Genomic DNA, 18901 nt, shown 5'->3' on the forward strand with positions numbered 1-18901 from the left:
TCTTTATCTGATTATTAGGCTTGAATAGTATATTTCATTGATTTCAAGACATGCTTTTTTTCAGATTTTGACATGGCTTAATTCGGATACATCTTACAGTGGATAATAGGAAAGCATTGGTTTCGTAAATTGGTTGGCAGCATAATGACACATTTTACAATCAGTGGATTGATTTAAGTTTTATTTCTTAAATGCAAAGATTTTTAGTTTTGAATCTTTGAGAGTAAAATATTTTGTATTTTGGCTTGATACATAGATAACTGATTGATTGTAAAAGGGAGAAATTGGGAACCTATCTTTCTTTTCAGATTCTTTATAGAAAATAGCATTAAAAAAAAAAATTGGGGCTGCACCGGGTCTTAGTTGCTGCACACAAGGCCTTTTCTATTTGCAGAGAGCGGGGGCCACTCTTCAGTTGCAGTGCTTAGTCTTCTCGTTGCAGTGGCTTCTCGTGTTGTGGAGTGTGGGCCCTGTGGCATGCAGGCTTCAGTAGTTCAGGCACATGGGCTCAGTAGCTGTGGCCCTGGTGGCCCTGGGCTCCAGAGCACAGGCTCAGTAGTTGTGGTGCGCAAATGGGGGATCTTCCTGAACCAGGGATCAAACCAGTGTCTCCTGCATTTTAAGGTGAATTCTTAACCACTGGACCACCAGGGAAGCCCAGAAAATAGCATTTTGATTTTAGGCATAATGTGTGAATTCACTCTTAATTTATAAAATTCTGGTTATTTTATTCCATTGAAGATAACTTAAAATATTATGTCTAGAAAACAGCAATGTATTTTTCTATTGAAGCCTGTCTATCCTAAGGTTATCAAAGGAGTTTCATTACTGAAATCTTAAAAACTTTTCAAGTTTAAGTGAGATTACATGTTTAATGGAAGAATCCTGGACTAAGGCATTAAAAGATTTCGATTCTAGTATTGGCTCTGTTTAAACTTGGGTGTATAAGTGACTTGGGCAAGTCACTTATAGCTTCTTTAAACTTTGGTTTCTTCTCCTGGAAAGACTACTTTGAACAGAATACTTTGAGGGCCCGTCTTACACCCCATTGTTTTGTGTCAGTTGGATTTAGATGAAGTCAAATGTTAAGGTTACAGCTGTTTTCAGGATATTGATTAGACTTTATATGGAGCCATTCCAAGTTTAGTCTTGTTTTTCTGAAGCATCTCAGAAATTTCTAAGACTTATTACTCTTATTTGTCTTAGGTAAGGTAAGTGTCATTTTAGTTTGGATTTTGCATCAGTGTTCATAACTGATTTTTTTCCATAATTTTCCTTTTTCATGCTATCCTTTGTGTCATTTTTTACTACCACAGTTATACTAACCACATAACATCAGTTTGGAATCTTCCTTTTTTCCCTCTTTTGTTTAAAATTTGTCTAATTTAGGAGTTATCTCTTCTTGAAGGTTTGAAAGACTGTAAAAGCTATCTGGCCCTAGTATTTTTTTTATAGATAGATTTTTAGTGATTAATTTTCCCTTTTTAGTGGTTGTTCTCTTACAGTTTTTGTTTCTTTTCAAATTCATTTCAGACATTGATAGTTTTTCAGAAAATATCATTTTGTTGGCTTTCAAATTTATCAGTATGAAGTTGTTCATAATATTCACTCATGGTTTTAAAAAATCTCTAGTGTGTTTGTGGTTTATATCCTCTTTTTTATTTTTAATTTGAAAATTTATGCCATCTTTTTTTCTTGATTAATTTTATTAGAGGTTTATCCATTTTTTTAGTGTTTTCAGATAACCAGTTATTTTAATTTGTTGATCTCTTGTGTTTTTTGTTTATGATTTCATTGATATCTGTTCTTATCTTTATGGCTAGCTGGTTTTATTTTTTAAGTGAAGAACTTTTAAAAACAAAAGTACAGTAAGAAAGCATGGATCTGGATCTTAGTACAGGACAATTCTGAATTCAGGCCTTAAAAGCATTAAGTAATACTGTCATTTTACTAGATCAGTTCTTTTTGTTTTGTTTTAGGCCGTGTCATGCGGCATGTGGAATCTTAGTTCCCTGACCAGGGATCAAACCTGGGCTTTGGAAGCACAGAGTTTTAACCACTGGACCACCAGAGAAGTCCCCTAGATCAACTCTTGTTTTGATTTTGGAGGGATAAGCTACCTCAGTTACTCAATTTTAAGGTTGAAGTTTGATCTGGGTAGAACCAGTGGGGGATAATTCTGCCATGTACTGTTTCAATGTTTATCTTAAAATTGGTAACTTTACAAAGCCAATTTTTATATGATAGCAGACTTATCTGAATGTATTTTAAGTTAGCTTGGTAAGATTATATATACAGAAAGTGTTACAATTTTTGTTTTCATTATAAAATTATTTTGCTTCAGTATCTTCTTCCAATACAATAGAAATAGAAATGAAAAAGCTTGAGAATCTTGAATACCAGATACATTACTAATGATTTTGTTTTCAGGAGGGCCAGAACTGATCGACCCTGCCGGCGTGCCATTACCTCAGCCAGCCCAGTCCTGGGTGTGGCTTGTGGATCTGGAAAGAACAATTGCTCTTCTTATTGGGCGATGTCTTGGTGGCATGCTTCAGGGTTCGCCTGTGTCTCCAGAGGAACAGGACACTGCATATTGGATGAAAACACCACTTTTTAGTGATGGTGTAGAAATGGACACCCCTCAGTTAGGTAATGTGCTTCTCTGCAACATTTATGAATAAAATACATTTGTGTTTATACCTCCTTTGAGATTTCTCTTATTATGGGTTTGCTGAATAGAGAACCAATAGGTAACAAACGCAACATTTGCAGGGCAGGGGATCCAAGACTGTAACTTGGAGCCCTCAGAAAAAGTTAAAACCATTAAAAAAAAAAAAAAAGTTAAATCCTACGGCATTGTATGGTGAAAAGTGCCCCCTGAATTAGAGAAGTACAGGTCTGGTTCTACTCTGTTATTGTTTATCACTCTTTTTAAGCAAATCATCTAACTCATAAAAATGAGTAAATGCTTGATTACTTGTGTGCTTGGGCTTGGAGCTAATGAAACTGCTTCATAGACAGGTAATGACCATGACTTACCAGGGCTCAGGTCAGAAACACCTTTCAGCTGTGAGGACCAATCGCTTCTTCTCCCAGCCTGTCCTGCTTTCATGCTGATATTACCTTGTGTGATTCTGTATTTTTTTTCCTCCTCATTTATGTTACCTTTGGAGTTTCCTTTCCTGCCTCATCTCCCATTTGTCTACTTTGCTAGTAGGCTAGCTCTCAGACTGTCTGAACATGAAGGTTTGTCCAGGTCATGAACAGATGGTGTAGTTGTTTCATCTAGGATTGGTCCTTCAGTCTCTCTGGACCTCTAATTTCAGTCCTTGAAATAATGAGTTAGATTAGATAGCCTATATGGTCTTGTTAGATTTTAAATTTATTATTTCTCTGGTAAGAGAAGGAGACTCAGAGAATGTCCAACAAACAAAATCTAAAAGAAATCTCAATCTAAGAGAATTTCAAGAGGAGAAACAAAAAGTAGAAACCAAGACAGAAATTGCAGAGATTCTGCTTTGGGATTGAAGAGTGGGAGTGAGGGGTTTTGAAGACTTTCCTCCTCTTCCAGCTAGGAGTATATATTTATTGTTTCATTTATGAACCAGAAAGTGATTCCATTGGTACTTAGGAACATTTGTATAAAAGAAAAGTAAAATCATGTTTTTTTCCCAAGGGGCATTTAACATCATAAAGATGGTTCCAGTGCCATCAATGTCTAACTCTGTGATAGTCCCAAATGTCCTCCTGAGGGCAAAAGTATCATTATCTCTATCTTCCTCATATTTCTGTCTACTTTACTCACTTAACTGGCCTTTGGTATGAATAAAATCAGTTTCAGTCTTAATGTTACTTTTCAGTTTTTAAATTATAAGGTTATATAACTATTAAAATGTTATATTTTATGTTTAAATTCTTGTTATATTAGGAAATATAGCAGTGTTAATCATTCAGTCATGTCCAACTCTTTGCAACCCCATAGTCTGTAGCCCACCAGGCTCCTCTGTCAATGGAATTCTCCAGGCAAGAACACTGGACTGGGTTGCCATTCCCTTCTCTAGGGGATCTTCCTGACCCAGGGATCAAACCCAGATCTCCTGCGTCACAGGCAGATTCTTTACCACTGAGCTGCTGGGAAAGTCTTTATATTAGGAAATGGGCCTTGTCTTTATAAAAATGAATGATAATTCATTTATATCATGGGTTAAATTAAATTGACTTTGGGTATTAGCCCGGGACCCATCATTTAGTGAAATGTTTTGTTTTTTAAATGGAAAATGAATTTTTAATGCTAAATGTCTCATTGAAAAGTTAGGAACCACCTAACTAATATAAATGTCAGTTGAGAAATTATTTATAAAAGTATCAATATGTTTGTTCTCCCTTAATTTTCCTTAAGTGACTATTTTCCCTTAAGTCTACAAAAAGAAAAAAAAATCTTGGCTAGTCTCTTTCCCAATGATTCCATGTTTCTCAGTAAGAATATCAACCCTTTTTGAACAAGAAAGTTCTTTGTCACGTAAGACTGTGCTGCACATGTAGGGCCCTGCCTACCAAAATGCCACAATTCCTTCTTGGAATGTTGTTACATCTAGTCACACCAAGAAAGGGGTGATACTACCCCAAATTGAGAAGCATTAAAAGACTTTACCTTTATAGCAACTACTTAAAATGGTTTGAAATATATCATTTCACACTCATTAAGTAAATATGGTAAGTTTTTTTTGTAGCACCAAAATTTATGAGGCTTGGAATTGATAACTTGTGTAATTTTTTTTTTTTTAGATAAATGTATGAGTTGCTTATTAGAAGTAGCTCTTTCGGGAAATGAGGAACAGAAGCCTTTTGATTATAAATTGCGGCCTGAAATTGCTGTCTTCGTAGATTTGGCCTTGGGTTGTTCAAAAGAGCCTGCTCGAAGCCTTTGGATCAGCATGCAGGATTACGCTATTAGTAAAGGTAAAGTAAAGAGGATAAAGGGGGTAAATATGTAGATAGCTCATAATACCAACTAATATATCTATAATATATATAAATGGAAAATCACGGGAATAACACTATTATTTTCTTATAGAAAAAGGAATTTTACAATTAGCATTTTAAAAACAGTTTCTTATTCCTTTTTGTGGAAACTACCCTGTGTATTTTTATGTACATATATCCTGTTTGAAGAAAATCCAGTGTGGGAAAATTGAGATTTTTATAAAGAATAATAAATCTAGAGGCAGCATTTTACTGAAGGATTCCATGCAGTGCAAATGGATCTAATATAAGAGTTTGTTTAATGAATCTCTTCCCTGTGCAAGCCCTGGTCAAGAACTAAAATGATGTGTATGTAAATGTCTTGAGCTCTGGGTCTGGTCATTTTCCTCTTCTATAAACCACTTTCCTCTTTTAGAGTGCTGTTGAAGATAGCAGTTTGAAATGAGATATATTATTAAGTACAGCAGTAAAGTGTAATGAAAGTGTATAGTGGTATTTCAGTTTCTATTGATTAATTGATTAATATGGTTGTTTTATGTACAAGTTTTTAAAGGATATACCTGATTTCCTTTCAGCTCCTTTGCTTCCCCTCCCCTTTAAAAAAAAAAATATATATATATATTTTAAAAATTTTCTTGGCTGTCCCACATAGCATGTGGGATCTTAGTTCCCCAACCAGGGATCAGACCTGAGCCACTTGCATTGGAAGCACGGAGTCTTTACCACTGGACCACCAGAGAAGTCCCCCATGCTTCCTCCCTTTAGCAATGTTTTGGATTTTTCAGAATACATACCCCTAGTTGTCTTCCTCCATGTTGTTGTTTCTTTGATCTGCAATTCCCTATTTCTTTGTATTTTCTTCCTTCTGTGATAAAAATGGTAAAAGTAAATACATGTTCACATTTTATAATACTTTATATAATAAAAATGAGATACATATCATTCAGATCTTTAAAATACCAGTGAGATGATATGTTTGAAAGTTGAATCTCATGCAGTACAGTCTGTCATTTATTTTTTTACTCATTCTATTTTGTTGACTTTCATCAGTGGTAGAAAAGTATGATAGTGGAAGAGAAAACTTGTTTCTAAGTTATATTTTCCAATACTCTCTTATTTCATCATTTTCTTGGAATATGCAGTTAAGTATTCTTTTATATCATGTTGTCACTTGTTACTTTGCAGTGAGCACTTTCAAAAACCGGATGTAAACATAAGAGGAATAAAAACTCTATGGCTCCGTTGTTCATTTGCTTGTACACTGTATACCCATACAAAGTCTAGGTATATAGCCTAGACTTTATACCTGAATAGTGGAAACATTTTGTAGAGCTTGGTATGAAATGACTGTAACTTTAGTGAAGGTGTTGTAAAAGAACCTTTTAAACATTGCAAAGGAGGATGGTCCCTGCTAAATTTGAAACACTGCAAAGGATGTCACTTCAGGTTGCTTTTAAATTTAATATTAGCCTACTTGAAATGAGATCTTGTTTGGTTTTAAGTCATAGCAATTTTCAGAATAGCAAGCAATCCCTTGAAACAGATGATCTCTCAAAAACCTAATGTGGAAAATTTTGTATGTAATACAAATTGTTATTTTAAGATTCTCTAGCTGTAAGATTTTCTTAAAATCTGACATGTTTTTATTCATTTTTTCACCTGTAAAATAGGTAAGTCTGAACTTAAATTTTTACCTAAGCATCCAGAAAGGACTGGAAAGTCGATCTTTAAAATTTTTCTCTTAAGATAGGAGTTTTAAAAAGGAATTAAGAACAAGTGAAGATAACTTGGGGCTTAATATTTTCCAAGAGTGTGTTTTGCTTGGTTTTGTTTTTAAGTAGCATGGTAAATCTGTCAAATTAACAAGAGCCTAGCAGACATTCTGGGAGTGGAGTAGACAGTAAACCTCCCATATCCCCATTTGGAATCTACTGAATGTATTGCATTTTTACAGTACCAGTGTGCTAACATGGAATTAAAGAAAGCAGCTCACTAGTTCTCATCATCTAATGCTGTGATTTGGGTTTTCAATTGCATGTACTCATTTCTGTTCAAATGTTGTTTTATTTCTTAACCACCTAAATGTACATGTACTCATAATGTCTATTGATACTTCAATAACTTCAAATACCAGATATATACATACACACTTGACTAGTTTACTCAATATCTCTACTAGGATAACTAAAAGGTACTATTCAGAAATAGACACCTGATTACAGATACCCATCCTCCCAAAGGGCTGTTCTTCTCTCGGTAAAAGCCAACTGCATTCTAAATATATTATAGTCATCATTGACTTCTCTTATGTTCACATCTGATCCATCAACAAATTCTTTCAACTCTGTCTTCAAAATACTTAAGAAATCTGACCATTTCTTACTACCCCCACTGCTACTACTTTGGTTTGAGCCACTATAATTTCTTACCTGAATTACTGTAATAATTGCTTCTGCTGTTGCTGTTCCTATAGTAAATTCTGTACTCAGCAGTTAGAGTGAGCCTTTTAAAACACAGATCATATCATCTCATATCTCTTCAAAGTTTTCTGATGATCCTTCCAATTTTCCTCAGAGTAAAATGAAGAGGCCTTGAAATGGGTGGCAAGGCTGTATGTGATCTGGTCTCAGACAGCTTTCTGATGTCTTCTATGACTCTTGTGCACCCATGTTTTGCTCTAACTGCATTGGCCTCCTTGCACTCGCTTCAGAGCCTTGACATAGTTTTTTTGAAAGGACGCTGTTTCTGTATGGCTTCTTCTTTATGTCGTCTAGATCTCTCTGCTTGATTGTAGCTGTATCTGAGACCTTCCCAAACCAGTCTATAAAAAATAGTAAACTTACACAGTACAGAAGTCCCTGTTCTTCTTACCATGCTTTAATTTTCTCCATAGCATTTATCTGTCATATTAATGTTTTTATTTACTGTCTCCTTATGCCCCTCTTGGCTTCCTTGGTGGCTCAGACAGTAAAGAATACTCCTGCATAGCGGGAGACTTGGCTTCAATCCCTGGGTTGGGAAAATCCCCTGGAGGAGGGCATGGCAGCCCACTCCAGTATTCTTGCCTGGAGGATCCCCATGGACAGAGGAGCCTGACGGGCTACAGTTCATAGCGTCGCAAAGAATTGGACACGACTGGGCGACTAAGCACGCACATGTTCCCCAACTGGAATATATGCTCTGTGAGATCCAGGATTTAGTTTTATTTACTGCTGTACTCCTAGCACAGTATGTGGGATGTAGTAGGTTCATTTGCTAAATAATTGTTTAGAAAAATGATAAAATTCAGGTGTTGGGTTACTAAAGCTATTAAAAGACCTCTGAACTGTTTTCTCTGAAATGTCAGTGTATCTTTTTTTTCAGATTGGGACAGTGCAACTTTGAGTAATGAGTCACTCTTGGACACTGTGTCTAGATTTGTTCTTGCAGCTCTTCTGAAACATACAAATTTACTTAGTCAAGCATGTGGAGAAAGCCGGCAAGTAACTTAAAACTATCCTCAGACAAATATTTACTCTCATGATATTAGAAATTAACTTTCTATTTTGGTTCTTTATTTAGATATCAACCTGGTAAAAGCTTATCAGAAGTATACCGTTGTGTGTACAAAGTTCGAAGTCGTTTACTTGCTTGCAAGAACCTTGAACTTATTCAGACCAGGTCATCATCAAGAGACAGATGGGTAAAGTTGGAAATCAGTTAATTTCTCTTATTTTTCTGCAAGCTATAAGAGATAGCTCCATGTTGGTTTATGTGAGGGGAAAAAAAAAATGTGCCTTAGTTATTGCAGATGTTCAATAAATGTTCAGTAGTTCTTTTTCTAGTGAAACAAATTGGATAAGTAGAAAATTGGGGTTTATTTAACCAGTTATTTATCAAGTGTATATGGCTCCTGAGAGAGTTTATATATTCTCTAGGCCATATATGTAGTAACAAATTGAATTGTCCAAATCATATGAAATGTTATTCCTTTATTTTACATTGATCAGATCACATTTGAATTATCCTATTTGATTTGGGGTACCATAACTTATGAGAGATATTAAACTACCTTAGATTGGTTAATCATCTTATACAAGAACTGCAAAATGTCAAAAATACTTAGATTAGAAAATGAAAACAAAGGGGAGTCTCATGTTAGCTGCCTTAAAGATACTTAAAGGGCTTCATGTAGGAGAGGAAATAAACATGTTCCCTGTTGTTCCAGAGGACACAGGTAGGACCAAAGGGTAACAACTGAGTGAAGAATGAATGTAAGGAAAAAAGCCTTCTAATGATTAGAGTTGCCTACCACTGGAGGTAAAGATTAAAAACTTTTATTAAGGATGTTCTGGAAGTAATTCTTACAACAGAATTGAAATGATTTCTGAAGTGCTTGATCATTCTGATAACATGATCCTATAATTATGAGTATAGCCTGATACATAATTATACATATGAATTTCTTTGAAACTTTCTTTGAAGCTTCATACATAAGATGCTTTGCACTCCATTATATAGATCTTAGATTTTAAAAACCAAACTTTCTCTCTGCATTTGTATTATAGTATTCTTTTAGCATGCACTGATTTAATATTTGTGGATGTGATTATTTGTGAGTGACCCATGAAATGTATTAATTAGCTATTTTGTTGAAGCTCACATTTGAAACTTACATATTGTGAGGATACATGACTTATGTTTTGTGCGAGTCTGACTGACTGCTCAGTATCCCCATCTAACCATGAATCACACCTATAATAAGGACTCTCTTCTTTAGATGACTGCTAGGTATCATAACCACCATGGGGAATAACACTGTCCTTATCAGATTTCTAACTTTTGGTTTCTTCAAGGGCCAAGTGAGAAAATAATTAAAAAATAATATGTTTATATAACTGAAATTTGCTAAGAGAATATAATTTAAATATTTCCATCAATTAAAGGTTAAAAAGCACTCTTTTAAGTTAGAATTATTAAACATTTATACAGAGTAGCAATAACATACACAACTTGAGGGAGACTGAATAGAATTAAATTTCATGTTCCTTAATTACCTTTTATGCTTATTGTCATACTCAAGTCATTTTAATTTAGCAGTTTACAGCAGAACAGTAAAAATGTTGAGGAAGAGAGCTTAATGAGATGTCTCTATACATTCTTTTTAATCTCTTCAGATTTATCCAGTATATTGTTTGTGTTTTTGTGGTAAAGTTCATGAGTTGTTAGTGCTGTTAACATTATTTTCCATGATAAAAAAGTCAAGGTTTTAATGACATTTTTCAAAATTAAAAAATATATATTTAGTGTAGCTCTGATTATTTCTTTAAGATCTCAGAAAACCAAGACTCCGCAGATGTTGATCCTCAGGAGCATTCATTTACCCGGACCATTGATGAAGAAGCTGAAATGGAAGAACAGGCTGAGCGAGATCGGGAAGAGGGACATGCAGAGCCAGAGGATGAGGAGGAAGAACGAGAACATGAAGTGATGACAGCTGGCAGTGAGTACACCCTTCTTGCTTTGCAGATACACACTGTGGCATTCTTTTTGGTAGGGAAACTGACTGCAGAGGAGAGAGACAAACATTTCAGCTCTTAAAGCTGTGTTAGTTCCATTTAAGCTATTGAATTGCGTGTTTGGGGCTGAAAAGCTCTATATGTAGGCTTTTGGAAATAGTACCTGTTCCACTGAGTTTCATTCATGAAGTGATGCCCATGAGTCATTGAATAGGGTCATTTAAAGTATGTTCTCTAGGGGTCCCAAATTGTTCATTCGCCTGGCTGACTTCTAAGTGGTGAGGAGGAGAGAGACCATATGCAGAACTTTTTAAATTATAAACTTCACCCACTGACTATACTGCTGTTTTCAGTAGAAAGCAAGAGAGAATATTATTGGTTGAGAATGTTACATGAGAATATTATTGGCTGGTGAATGACATTTTTCATGCTTTTATATTATAAGGCTACAGATAGTTTTAAAATATAGTCATTTAAATGTTTAAAGAGAAATGCCAAAGCTTTTAAATATTTGTTAGTATCTTTTGAGTGATTTGGCTACATCAAGTTAAAGTATATATTCAGTTTTGTAGCCTGAAACATTATGGCCATCTACACATTTGGTATTGAGATTGTCTATATTCTTCATTTTGACACTTAATTTGTTACCAGTTTATTTGTGTTTTGCATATTTCTAAAAATGATTTTGAGATGACTCAAAACAAGGCCAAAGCCCATTAAAACAAGAAAAAATATAAGGTCCAAATGGAGAAGAGGGCATTAGAGATGAAGAGTAGGAGGATAATTATAATTATATACAATATAGTTTTGAGGGGTGCCTTACCGCACGGCCAGGGATTGAACCTGGGTCCCGGCAGTGAGAATGCTGAGTCCTAACCACTGGACCACGAGGGAATTCCCAGAGAATAGTTATAGTTTTAAAACCTAGGCTGAGGGAACATTTTTGGATGAACTTAAGGTTTTGTTTACAAATTCCTGAAAGCTAAGACCAAAGGGGAAAAGCACAGAACCAAAATGTAACCCTTAATTACTGTATAATAAAGCATTATAGTTAACCAGGGAGTAATAATTTTTAAACTAAGTACCATTTTTGAGCATCAGTTATATGCTGCCTTTTGGGTCAAATGCTTCACATCGATTAACTCATAATCCTCTCAGTCTTATGATTTCTAGTATTACCTTGTTCTAAAGATGGACAAACTCAGGTTTAAGGAAGGAAAATTATGTGCCTTGGGCCACAAGTAGTAGCAGCTGGAATTAGAACCAAGTCTGCCCAGAATTCCAGTGATAATTGTCTTAATTACTTTAACTGGTTTCCAGCTCTGGACTGTTAGTTCATTGGTTTGTTTTTCTTAGAAATAAGGGACTTTCAATAGCATAATGAATATATTATCATAATACCTTAAAATATACAGATCTATTTTAAAGTTTGTATTTCCATATTTGGAGAAGGAAATAGCAAACCTCTTTGCTGGGAAAACCCATGGACAGAGGAGCCTGACGGGCTACAGTCCATGGGGTTGCAAGAGTCAGACATTACTTAGTGACTAAACTACCACTTCTACCACTTCCATATTAATAGACGAACCTAGTATTTTACTAACTTTTGGCCTAGTTTCTCCGTTAAAAATACCACCTTCACTCAAATTTGAGCAAAATATTCTTTTCCTCTTGTGAAATATCTACCACTGCATCAGAACCTTGTTAAACCCAGTGAATTTTTACACTTGTAAATTGGGAAGGGCTCTCGTTAGATGGACATTCCTAATGATGCCATTTGACTGCGATTTAGTAGAATCTGATTCTGTTTCAGCAAAGACCTTTAATGGTTGTGCTTATTTAATATGTTCAAAATACAACAGCATGTAGATGTTAGGAATTATATGGACTTTGGAAGGGGAAAAAGGGCTTTTCATTTTAACTAATGCAACTTAAACTTTTTCTCTTGTAACCTGACAATTTTCAAATCAAGGTTGTGAACATTTCAGAAATGGGCAGTTATTTTTATCTAACCCAGTGGTTCTCAAACTATAATGGCCTTCAAAGTCAGCTGGAGGGCTTGTTTAAACACAGATTGCTAGCTCCATGCCCGGAGCTTCTGATTTAGAGTGTCTGAGAGAAGCACAGTATTTTTCATTTCTAACAAATGCCTGGATGATGTTGATGCTGCTCTTCTGGAACCACACTTTGTAAACTACTGATCAAACTCAAAAGAGTAGAAATAGAATCAACCAAATCTAAATTCTATAAAAGCATGAGTATTTCCTATTGTAATTTTTACAAGAAGTTTAATATTATACATATATTTTCGATAAAATTTTTACTTAGATGCTGTATTTAATGTCTAAAAAATAATTTTCCCTCTTTCAGTAAGTTTTTGGTCCAAACTTTTTGACTATTTTTATTGTTATTTTCTTTGCTCTTCTCTCCCCATGTGTTAAGACCTTGTTTTTGTGTTGCATGTTACAGAAATCTTTCAGTGTTTCCTCTCGGCCCGTGAAGTAGCTCGTAGCCGAGATCGAGATAGAATGAACAGTGGGGCAGGGTCTGGGGCTCGAGCTGATGATCCACCTCCTCAGGCTCAGCAAGAGCGAAGGGTGAGCACAGACCTTCCTGAGGGTCAGGATGTGTACACTGCTGCCTGCAACTCCGTGATCCATCGATGTGCCCTGTTAATATTAGGAGTAAGTCCTGTGATTGAGGAGCTTCAGAAGCGAAGGGAAGAAGGACAGTTGCAGCAGCCTTCCACGAGTACCTCTGAAGGGGGTGGACTTATGACCAGGTGGGACTGAGTAGAAACTTAAAACATTTCTTCTCCCTTTGTTTCTGTACGCATTGAAATGATTTATTCTGAAGTTAAAACAGACATGGAGGAGGAAATACAAATTGATGGATGAATTTAATGTAGAGTGATCCTAGTTCAACCAGGAGGATAAATTTCTGATTAAATGAGACAGCACAGTTTTTCATACATATAAGCAACAGTAGTTGAGAAACATGAAAATATTTGCATATCTCTGTAATTGATGAAGAAGACTTTGTGCTTAGACCTAACTGAGAGCCAGGATTTTCCATCAGCAGTCATAATTACTCCTCACTGTGTGTGTGTTTTATCTCTATGCTGCTAGTTCCATTCAATTTTATGTTCACTAACAGTCCCAAATCGAAAAACTTTTCTTTGTGCATGTGAGACAGGAGTGAAAGTCTTACTGCAGAGAGCCGGCTAGTCCACGCAAGTCCAAATTATAGACTGATCAAATCGAGGAGTGAATCTGATTTGTCTCAGCCTGAATCAGATGAAGAGGGTTACGCACTGGTAGGTATACCTAGATTCAGTAAAGGATTTTTGTATAAATACATAAGACTTTGGTTAGAGTAAGTAATATACATTTGCTTTAGACAAAAAAGTTTTTTTAAAAAGAACTTTTAAGAGAAATGAGATAACTTTATTGCATAGGTATTTATCACCTGTATGTTAGTGACTCTCAGCTTACTTTCTTTAGCCCTGACTTCTTCTTAACCTCCAAGTTCATGTATCTAACTCCTTGATGGACATTCTACCTGAACATGTCAGGTGACCACAATCTTAACCTATCCAAAAATAAACTCGTTTTTCTCCCAAACCTGTTCTTTCCCATCCACTGTCTTCGTATTAACTCTCCAGACTGGAAACCTAAGTTGATCCTTGCCTCTACTTTTTCTTAGTTCCTGGTCCTCCTCACTCCCCACAGTCCAATTAGTCCTACCTTGAAAATTTTACTCCTAATACCTTTCTAATATGTCCTGTCCATCCCTCCTGCCACTGTTCTGTCTCAAATTTTTCTTCTCTTTTCATGGACTAGTACAAAACCTTCAAATTGGTTTCCCTTTCTCTTGTCTTATGCCCATGTTCAGCATTTCACCAGAAGAATATTCCTGAAATACAAATCTATTTATATCTCCTCTACTCAAAATCTTTCAGTAGCTCTCAGTTACCTATCAAAAAAAGCCTCAGGATTTGGATTGCAGGCATTTAAGGTAAAAATCAAAGAAATGAGATGCTGATCTATATAAGAAGTAGGAAGTAATGTGTGCTGTAGTGTGATGGGTTAAATAAATTATAGAATGAGAACAGTCTGATAGTTTCTATTTGAGTAGCTTTGGACTTGGAGTTGATAGCTAGATTTTCGTTTTGACTGTTCCTCTGCCTTTTATTTGAATCTGTATGTGCTCCTTTACCTCTCTGGGCCTTAGTGTCCTACTGTGTGATATGAGGATAGCAGTGCCTGTTGTGTATGTGGTAATGTGTTAGACTTGACTACTGTTTTAGGCTTGGCTACTGACCCTGATTCTACTGCTGAAGAGATTTTTTTTTTTTTTTTAAATTTATATATTTTTGGAGGATAATTGCTTAACAGTGTTGTGTTGGTTTCTGCCTTACAACAATGTAAATTAGCCATAAGTGTGTATATATATATACACTATATATATATATATATATATATATCCCTCTCTCTTGAGCTTCCTTCCCTCCCCACCCTTTTATCCTATCCCTCTAGGTCTTCACAGAGCATCAGGCCGAGTTCCCTGTGTTATACAGTAACTTCCACTAGCTATCTGTTTTATACTTGGTGATGTATATATTTCATTGCTACTCTCTCAATTCATCCCACCCTCTGTTTCCCCCTGCTGTGCTTACAAGTTCATTCTTTAGGTCTGTATCTCTATTCTTGCCCTAAAAATAGGTACATCAGTACCATTTTTCTAGAACCATATATATGCATTAATATACGATATTTATTTTTTACTATCTGATTTACTTCACTCTCTATAACAGGCTCTAGGTTCATCCACCTCAGTTCAACTGACTCAGATTTGTTCCTTTCTATGGCTGAGTAATATTCCACTGTATATATATGTACCATGTCTTTATCTATTCATCCGTTGATGGACATCTAGGTTGCTTCCATGTCCTGGCCATTGTGAATAGTGCTGCAGTGAACATTGGGGTACATGTGTCTTTTTGAATTGTGGTTTTCTCAGGGTATATGCCCGGTAGTGGGTTTGCTGGGTCATATGGTAGATTTATCCCTAGTTTTTAAAGGAATCTCCATGCTATTCTCCATAGTGGCTATATCAATTTACATTCCCACCAACAGTACTAAGGGTTCCATTTTCTTGACATGCTCTCCAACATTTATTTTTTTGATGATGGCTATTCTGACCAGTGTGAGGTGATATCTCGCTGTAGTTTTGGTTTCCATTTCTTTAATAAGGAGCGATGTTGAGCATCTTTTGAAGTGTTTGTTGACCATTGGCATATCTCCTTTGGAGAAATGTCTGTTTAGATCTTCTCCCTGTTTTTTATTGGGTTATTTGCTTTTCTGATGTTGAACTGCATGAGCTGCTTGAATATTTTGGAGATTAATCCTTTGTCAGTTGCTTTGTTCGCAGTTATTTTCTCTTATTATGAAGGTTGTCTTTTCATCTTATTTATAGCTTCCTTTGCTATGCAAAAGCTTTTAAGTTTAATTAGGTCCTATTTGTTTATTTTTGTTTTTATTTCCATTTACTCTAGGAGGTGGGTCAAAGAGGCTCTTGCTGTGATTTATGTCAAAGAGTGTTCTGCCTGTGTTTTCCTTCAAGAGTTTTATAGTTTCTAGCTTGTATTTTTGGATTGACTGATACAATCCATTTTTAGCTGAAATTCCTGAATTCTGAAATTTCTCTCTTGTGTGAACTGAGAAAATAGATGTGAAAGTGTTTTTGAGAAGTATGGAATGCTACATAAATATGATGCTATTGTTTAAAAGAAACTTCTAAGTGTGAAAGATTCCTCCTGTAGGAAAGTTGAACAGTGTCTTCAAGCAAGTTTCATTGTATGTTTTTGTCTGTTCTTCCTCCTTTTCTTCATTCCCATTAGTATCTCTTTGTCCCGATTCACATTTCCAGTCTTACCATCTACTGAGTATTCCTTTCTGTCCTTTTGATTTTCCAAGTTGATCCGTCTCAATATTCTCCTAACTCCGTGACAGTTTTATAACAGATCATGTCACTCTTCTCCTCAGAACTTCCAGTGACTTGTAGGGGTCTATACCATTCTGCACATCCTGGCCTCACTCCGCTCTGGTCTCCTCTGCTGCTCCTCTCCTCCTTGATGACCCTCCTTCTTGCCACACTGACCTCTTGACTTTTCTGTAAACATACCACACAGCTTCCCCATAGGACCTTTATACAGCTGTTTTTTCTAATTGGAATACTGTTGTCTGCAGGCAAATCCCCTCATTTCAAGCATTTGTTCCAATGTTACTTTTTTGGTGATGCCTACCCTAACCACTCTGTTTGAAACTCCAGTTTGCCCTCTTCAGATGTTCACTCCCTGTCCTCTTTGCCTTGCTCTGCCCCTTCCACTCCACCCCCACAGTGAAAGTGAAAGCCACTCAGTCGTGTCCAGCTCTTTGCGACCCCATGGACTATACAGTCTATGGAATTCTTCAGGCCAGAATACTGTAGTGGGTAGCTTTTCCCTTTTCCAGGGGATCTTACCATACCAGGCGTTGACCTAGGGTCTCCTGTGTTGAAGGTGGATTCTTTACAACTGAGCTATCAGGGAAGCTGATACCCAGGTCTCCTGCATTTTCTGCACTGCAGGCAGATTCTTTACCAGCTGAGCCACAAGGGAAGCCCAAGAATACTGGAATGGGTAGCCTCTCCCTTCTCCAGCAGCTCTTCCTAACCCAGGAATTGACCCAGGGTCTCCTGCATTGCAGGTGGATTCTTTACCAACTGAGCTATCAGGGAAGCTGATACCCACCCCCACCCCCATTCCCACTCCCAACCCTGCCCAGTACCTAGCATTATTTACTTGCTGTATTTATCAGTTTCTCTTAGCCTACACTAGAATATAAGTTCCCTGAGGACAGAAATTTTTACTGTTTTATTCACAGCTGTATCCCAAGTACCAGTAGTGCCTGGCACACAGTAGTCATTAAATATTTTTTTTCTAATGAATGTTTGATCTATTTTGGTAAAATTTCTGTGCCTACTTGTTCTTTCAGCTCTTTAATTTAGGTCCTTGTTACCTTTGCCTGAATGGGTAGTTTTCAAACTGATCTCCCTGTCTTTTCCAGTCCCCCTCCTTTGGTACTGCTGCCAGAGCTGGAGCTCTTAAAAACACCCAAAACAAGAACACACTTCAACAGCAGAACACCTCCTGGTCATGCTACCTTTTTATTCATGCTACCTTCTTATTAAAAAACCAAAAAACTCAGTGACTGCCCAGAAATCAAAGATTCTGGAAAATGTTGCCTGCCTGCTTTTGAAGCCCTTTTCCCTGCAGTAATCTGCAGTTTTGCCATAGCATGGAAGTCCATCTGCCCAGACCCCAAACACACCTTTTGAGCTTCTGCTCAATGATTGTTTGCCTTAAATGTCCTTTTCCTTTGTTGATGAAGTCTTGCCTCACTCCTAAGGACTGGTTAAAATGTCACCTCTTCCAAAAGTTTACCTAAGATTACTCAACAGTGACTTTGTTGTTTCCCTGGCAGTTTGTTAGTACCTCTAATAAACCACTAATGATTTGTCTCATGGTGGACTTACTTAATTTTTTAAAATTTTTATTTATTAATTTTTAATTAGGTCCCATTTGTTTATTTTTGCTTTTATTTCCAATATTCTGGGAGGTGGGTCATAGAGGAGCCTGCTGTGATTTATGTCAGAGAGTGTTTTCCCTATGTTCTCCTCTACGAGTTTTATAGTTTCTGGTCTTACATTTAGATCTTTAATCCATTTTGAGTTTATTTTTGTGTATGGTGTTAGAAAGTGTTCTAGTTTCATTCTTTTACAAGTGGTTGACCAGTTTTCCCAGCACCACTTGTTAAAGAGGTTGTCTTTTTGCCATTGTATATTCTTGCCTCCTTTGTCGAAGATAAGGTGTCCATAGGTTCGTGGATTTATCTCTGGGCTTTCTGTTCTGTTCCATTGATCTATATTTCTGTCTTTGTGCCAGTACCATACTGTCTTGATGACTGTGGCTTTGTAGTATAGTCTGAAGTCAGGCAGGTTGATTCCTCCAGGTCCATTCTTCTTTCTCAAGATTACTTTGGCTATTCGAGGTTTTTTGTATTTCCATACAAATTGTGAAATTATTTGTTCTAGTTCTGTGAAGAATACCATTGGTAGCTTGATAGGGATTGCATTGAATCTATAGATTGCATTACACTCCAGTCAGGATGGCTGCTATCCAAAAGTCTACAAGCAATAAATGCTGGAGAGGGTGTGGAGAAAAGGGAACCCTCTTACACTGTTGGTGGGAATGCAAATTAGTATAGCCACTATGGAGAACAGTGTGGAGATTTCTTAAAAAACTGGAAATAGAACTGCCATATGACCCAGCAATCCCACTTCTGGGCATACACACCGAGGAAACCAGATCTGAA

General features: G+C 36.4%; 1 protein-coding gene across 12 annotated transcripts in view; it reads left to right on the forward strand.

The window, feature by feature from the left end:
* The window catches only part of HERC1 (HECT and RLD domain containing E3 ubiquitin protein ligase family member 1), a 206459-nt gene that overhangs the window by 87982 nt on the left and 99576 nt on the right, over positions 1-18901 (forward strand). For 9 of the 12 annotated variants that reach the window (XM_070469147.1, XM_070469145.1, XM_070469153.1 and 6 more), the window contains 7 exons: positions 2431-2652; positions 4789-4962; positions 8350-8464; positions 8548-8668; positions 10297-10468; positions 12927-13266; positions 13680-13800. In XM_070469147.1, the coding sequence (XP_070325248.1) occupies positions 2431-2652; positions 4789-4962; positions 8350-8464; positions 8548-8668; positions 10297-10468; positions 12927-13266; positions 13680-13800 (1265 nt within the window). The remainder of the gene's footprint in view (positions 1-2430; positions 2653-4788; positions 4963-8349; positions 8465-8547; positions 8669-10296; positions 10469-12926; positions 13267-13679; positions 13801-18901) is intronic. The other 3 variants (XM_070469152.1, XM_070469155.1, XM_070469156.1) reach the window with 1 other exon arrangement.

Source organism: Odocoileus virginianus, chromosome 6 (assembly GCF_023699985.2).
Source record: "Odocoileus virginianus isolate 20LAN1187 ecotype Illinois chromosome 6, Ovbor_1.2, whole genome shotgun sequence".
Lineage (NCBI taxonomy): Eukaryota > Metazoa > Chordata > Mammalia > Artiodactyla > Cervidae > Odocoileus > Odocoileus virginianus.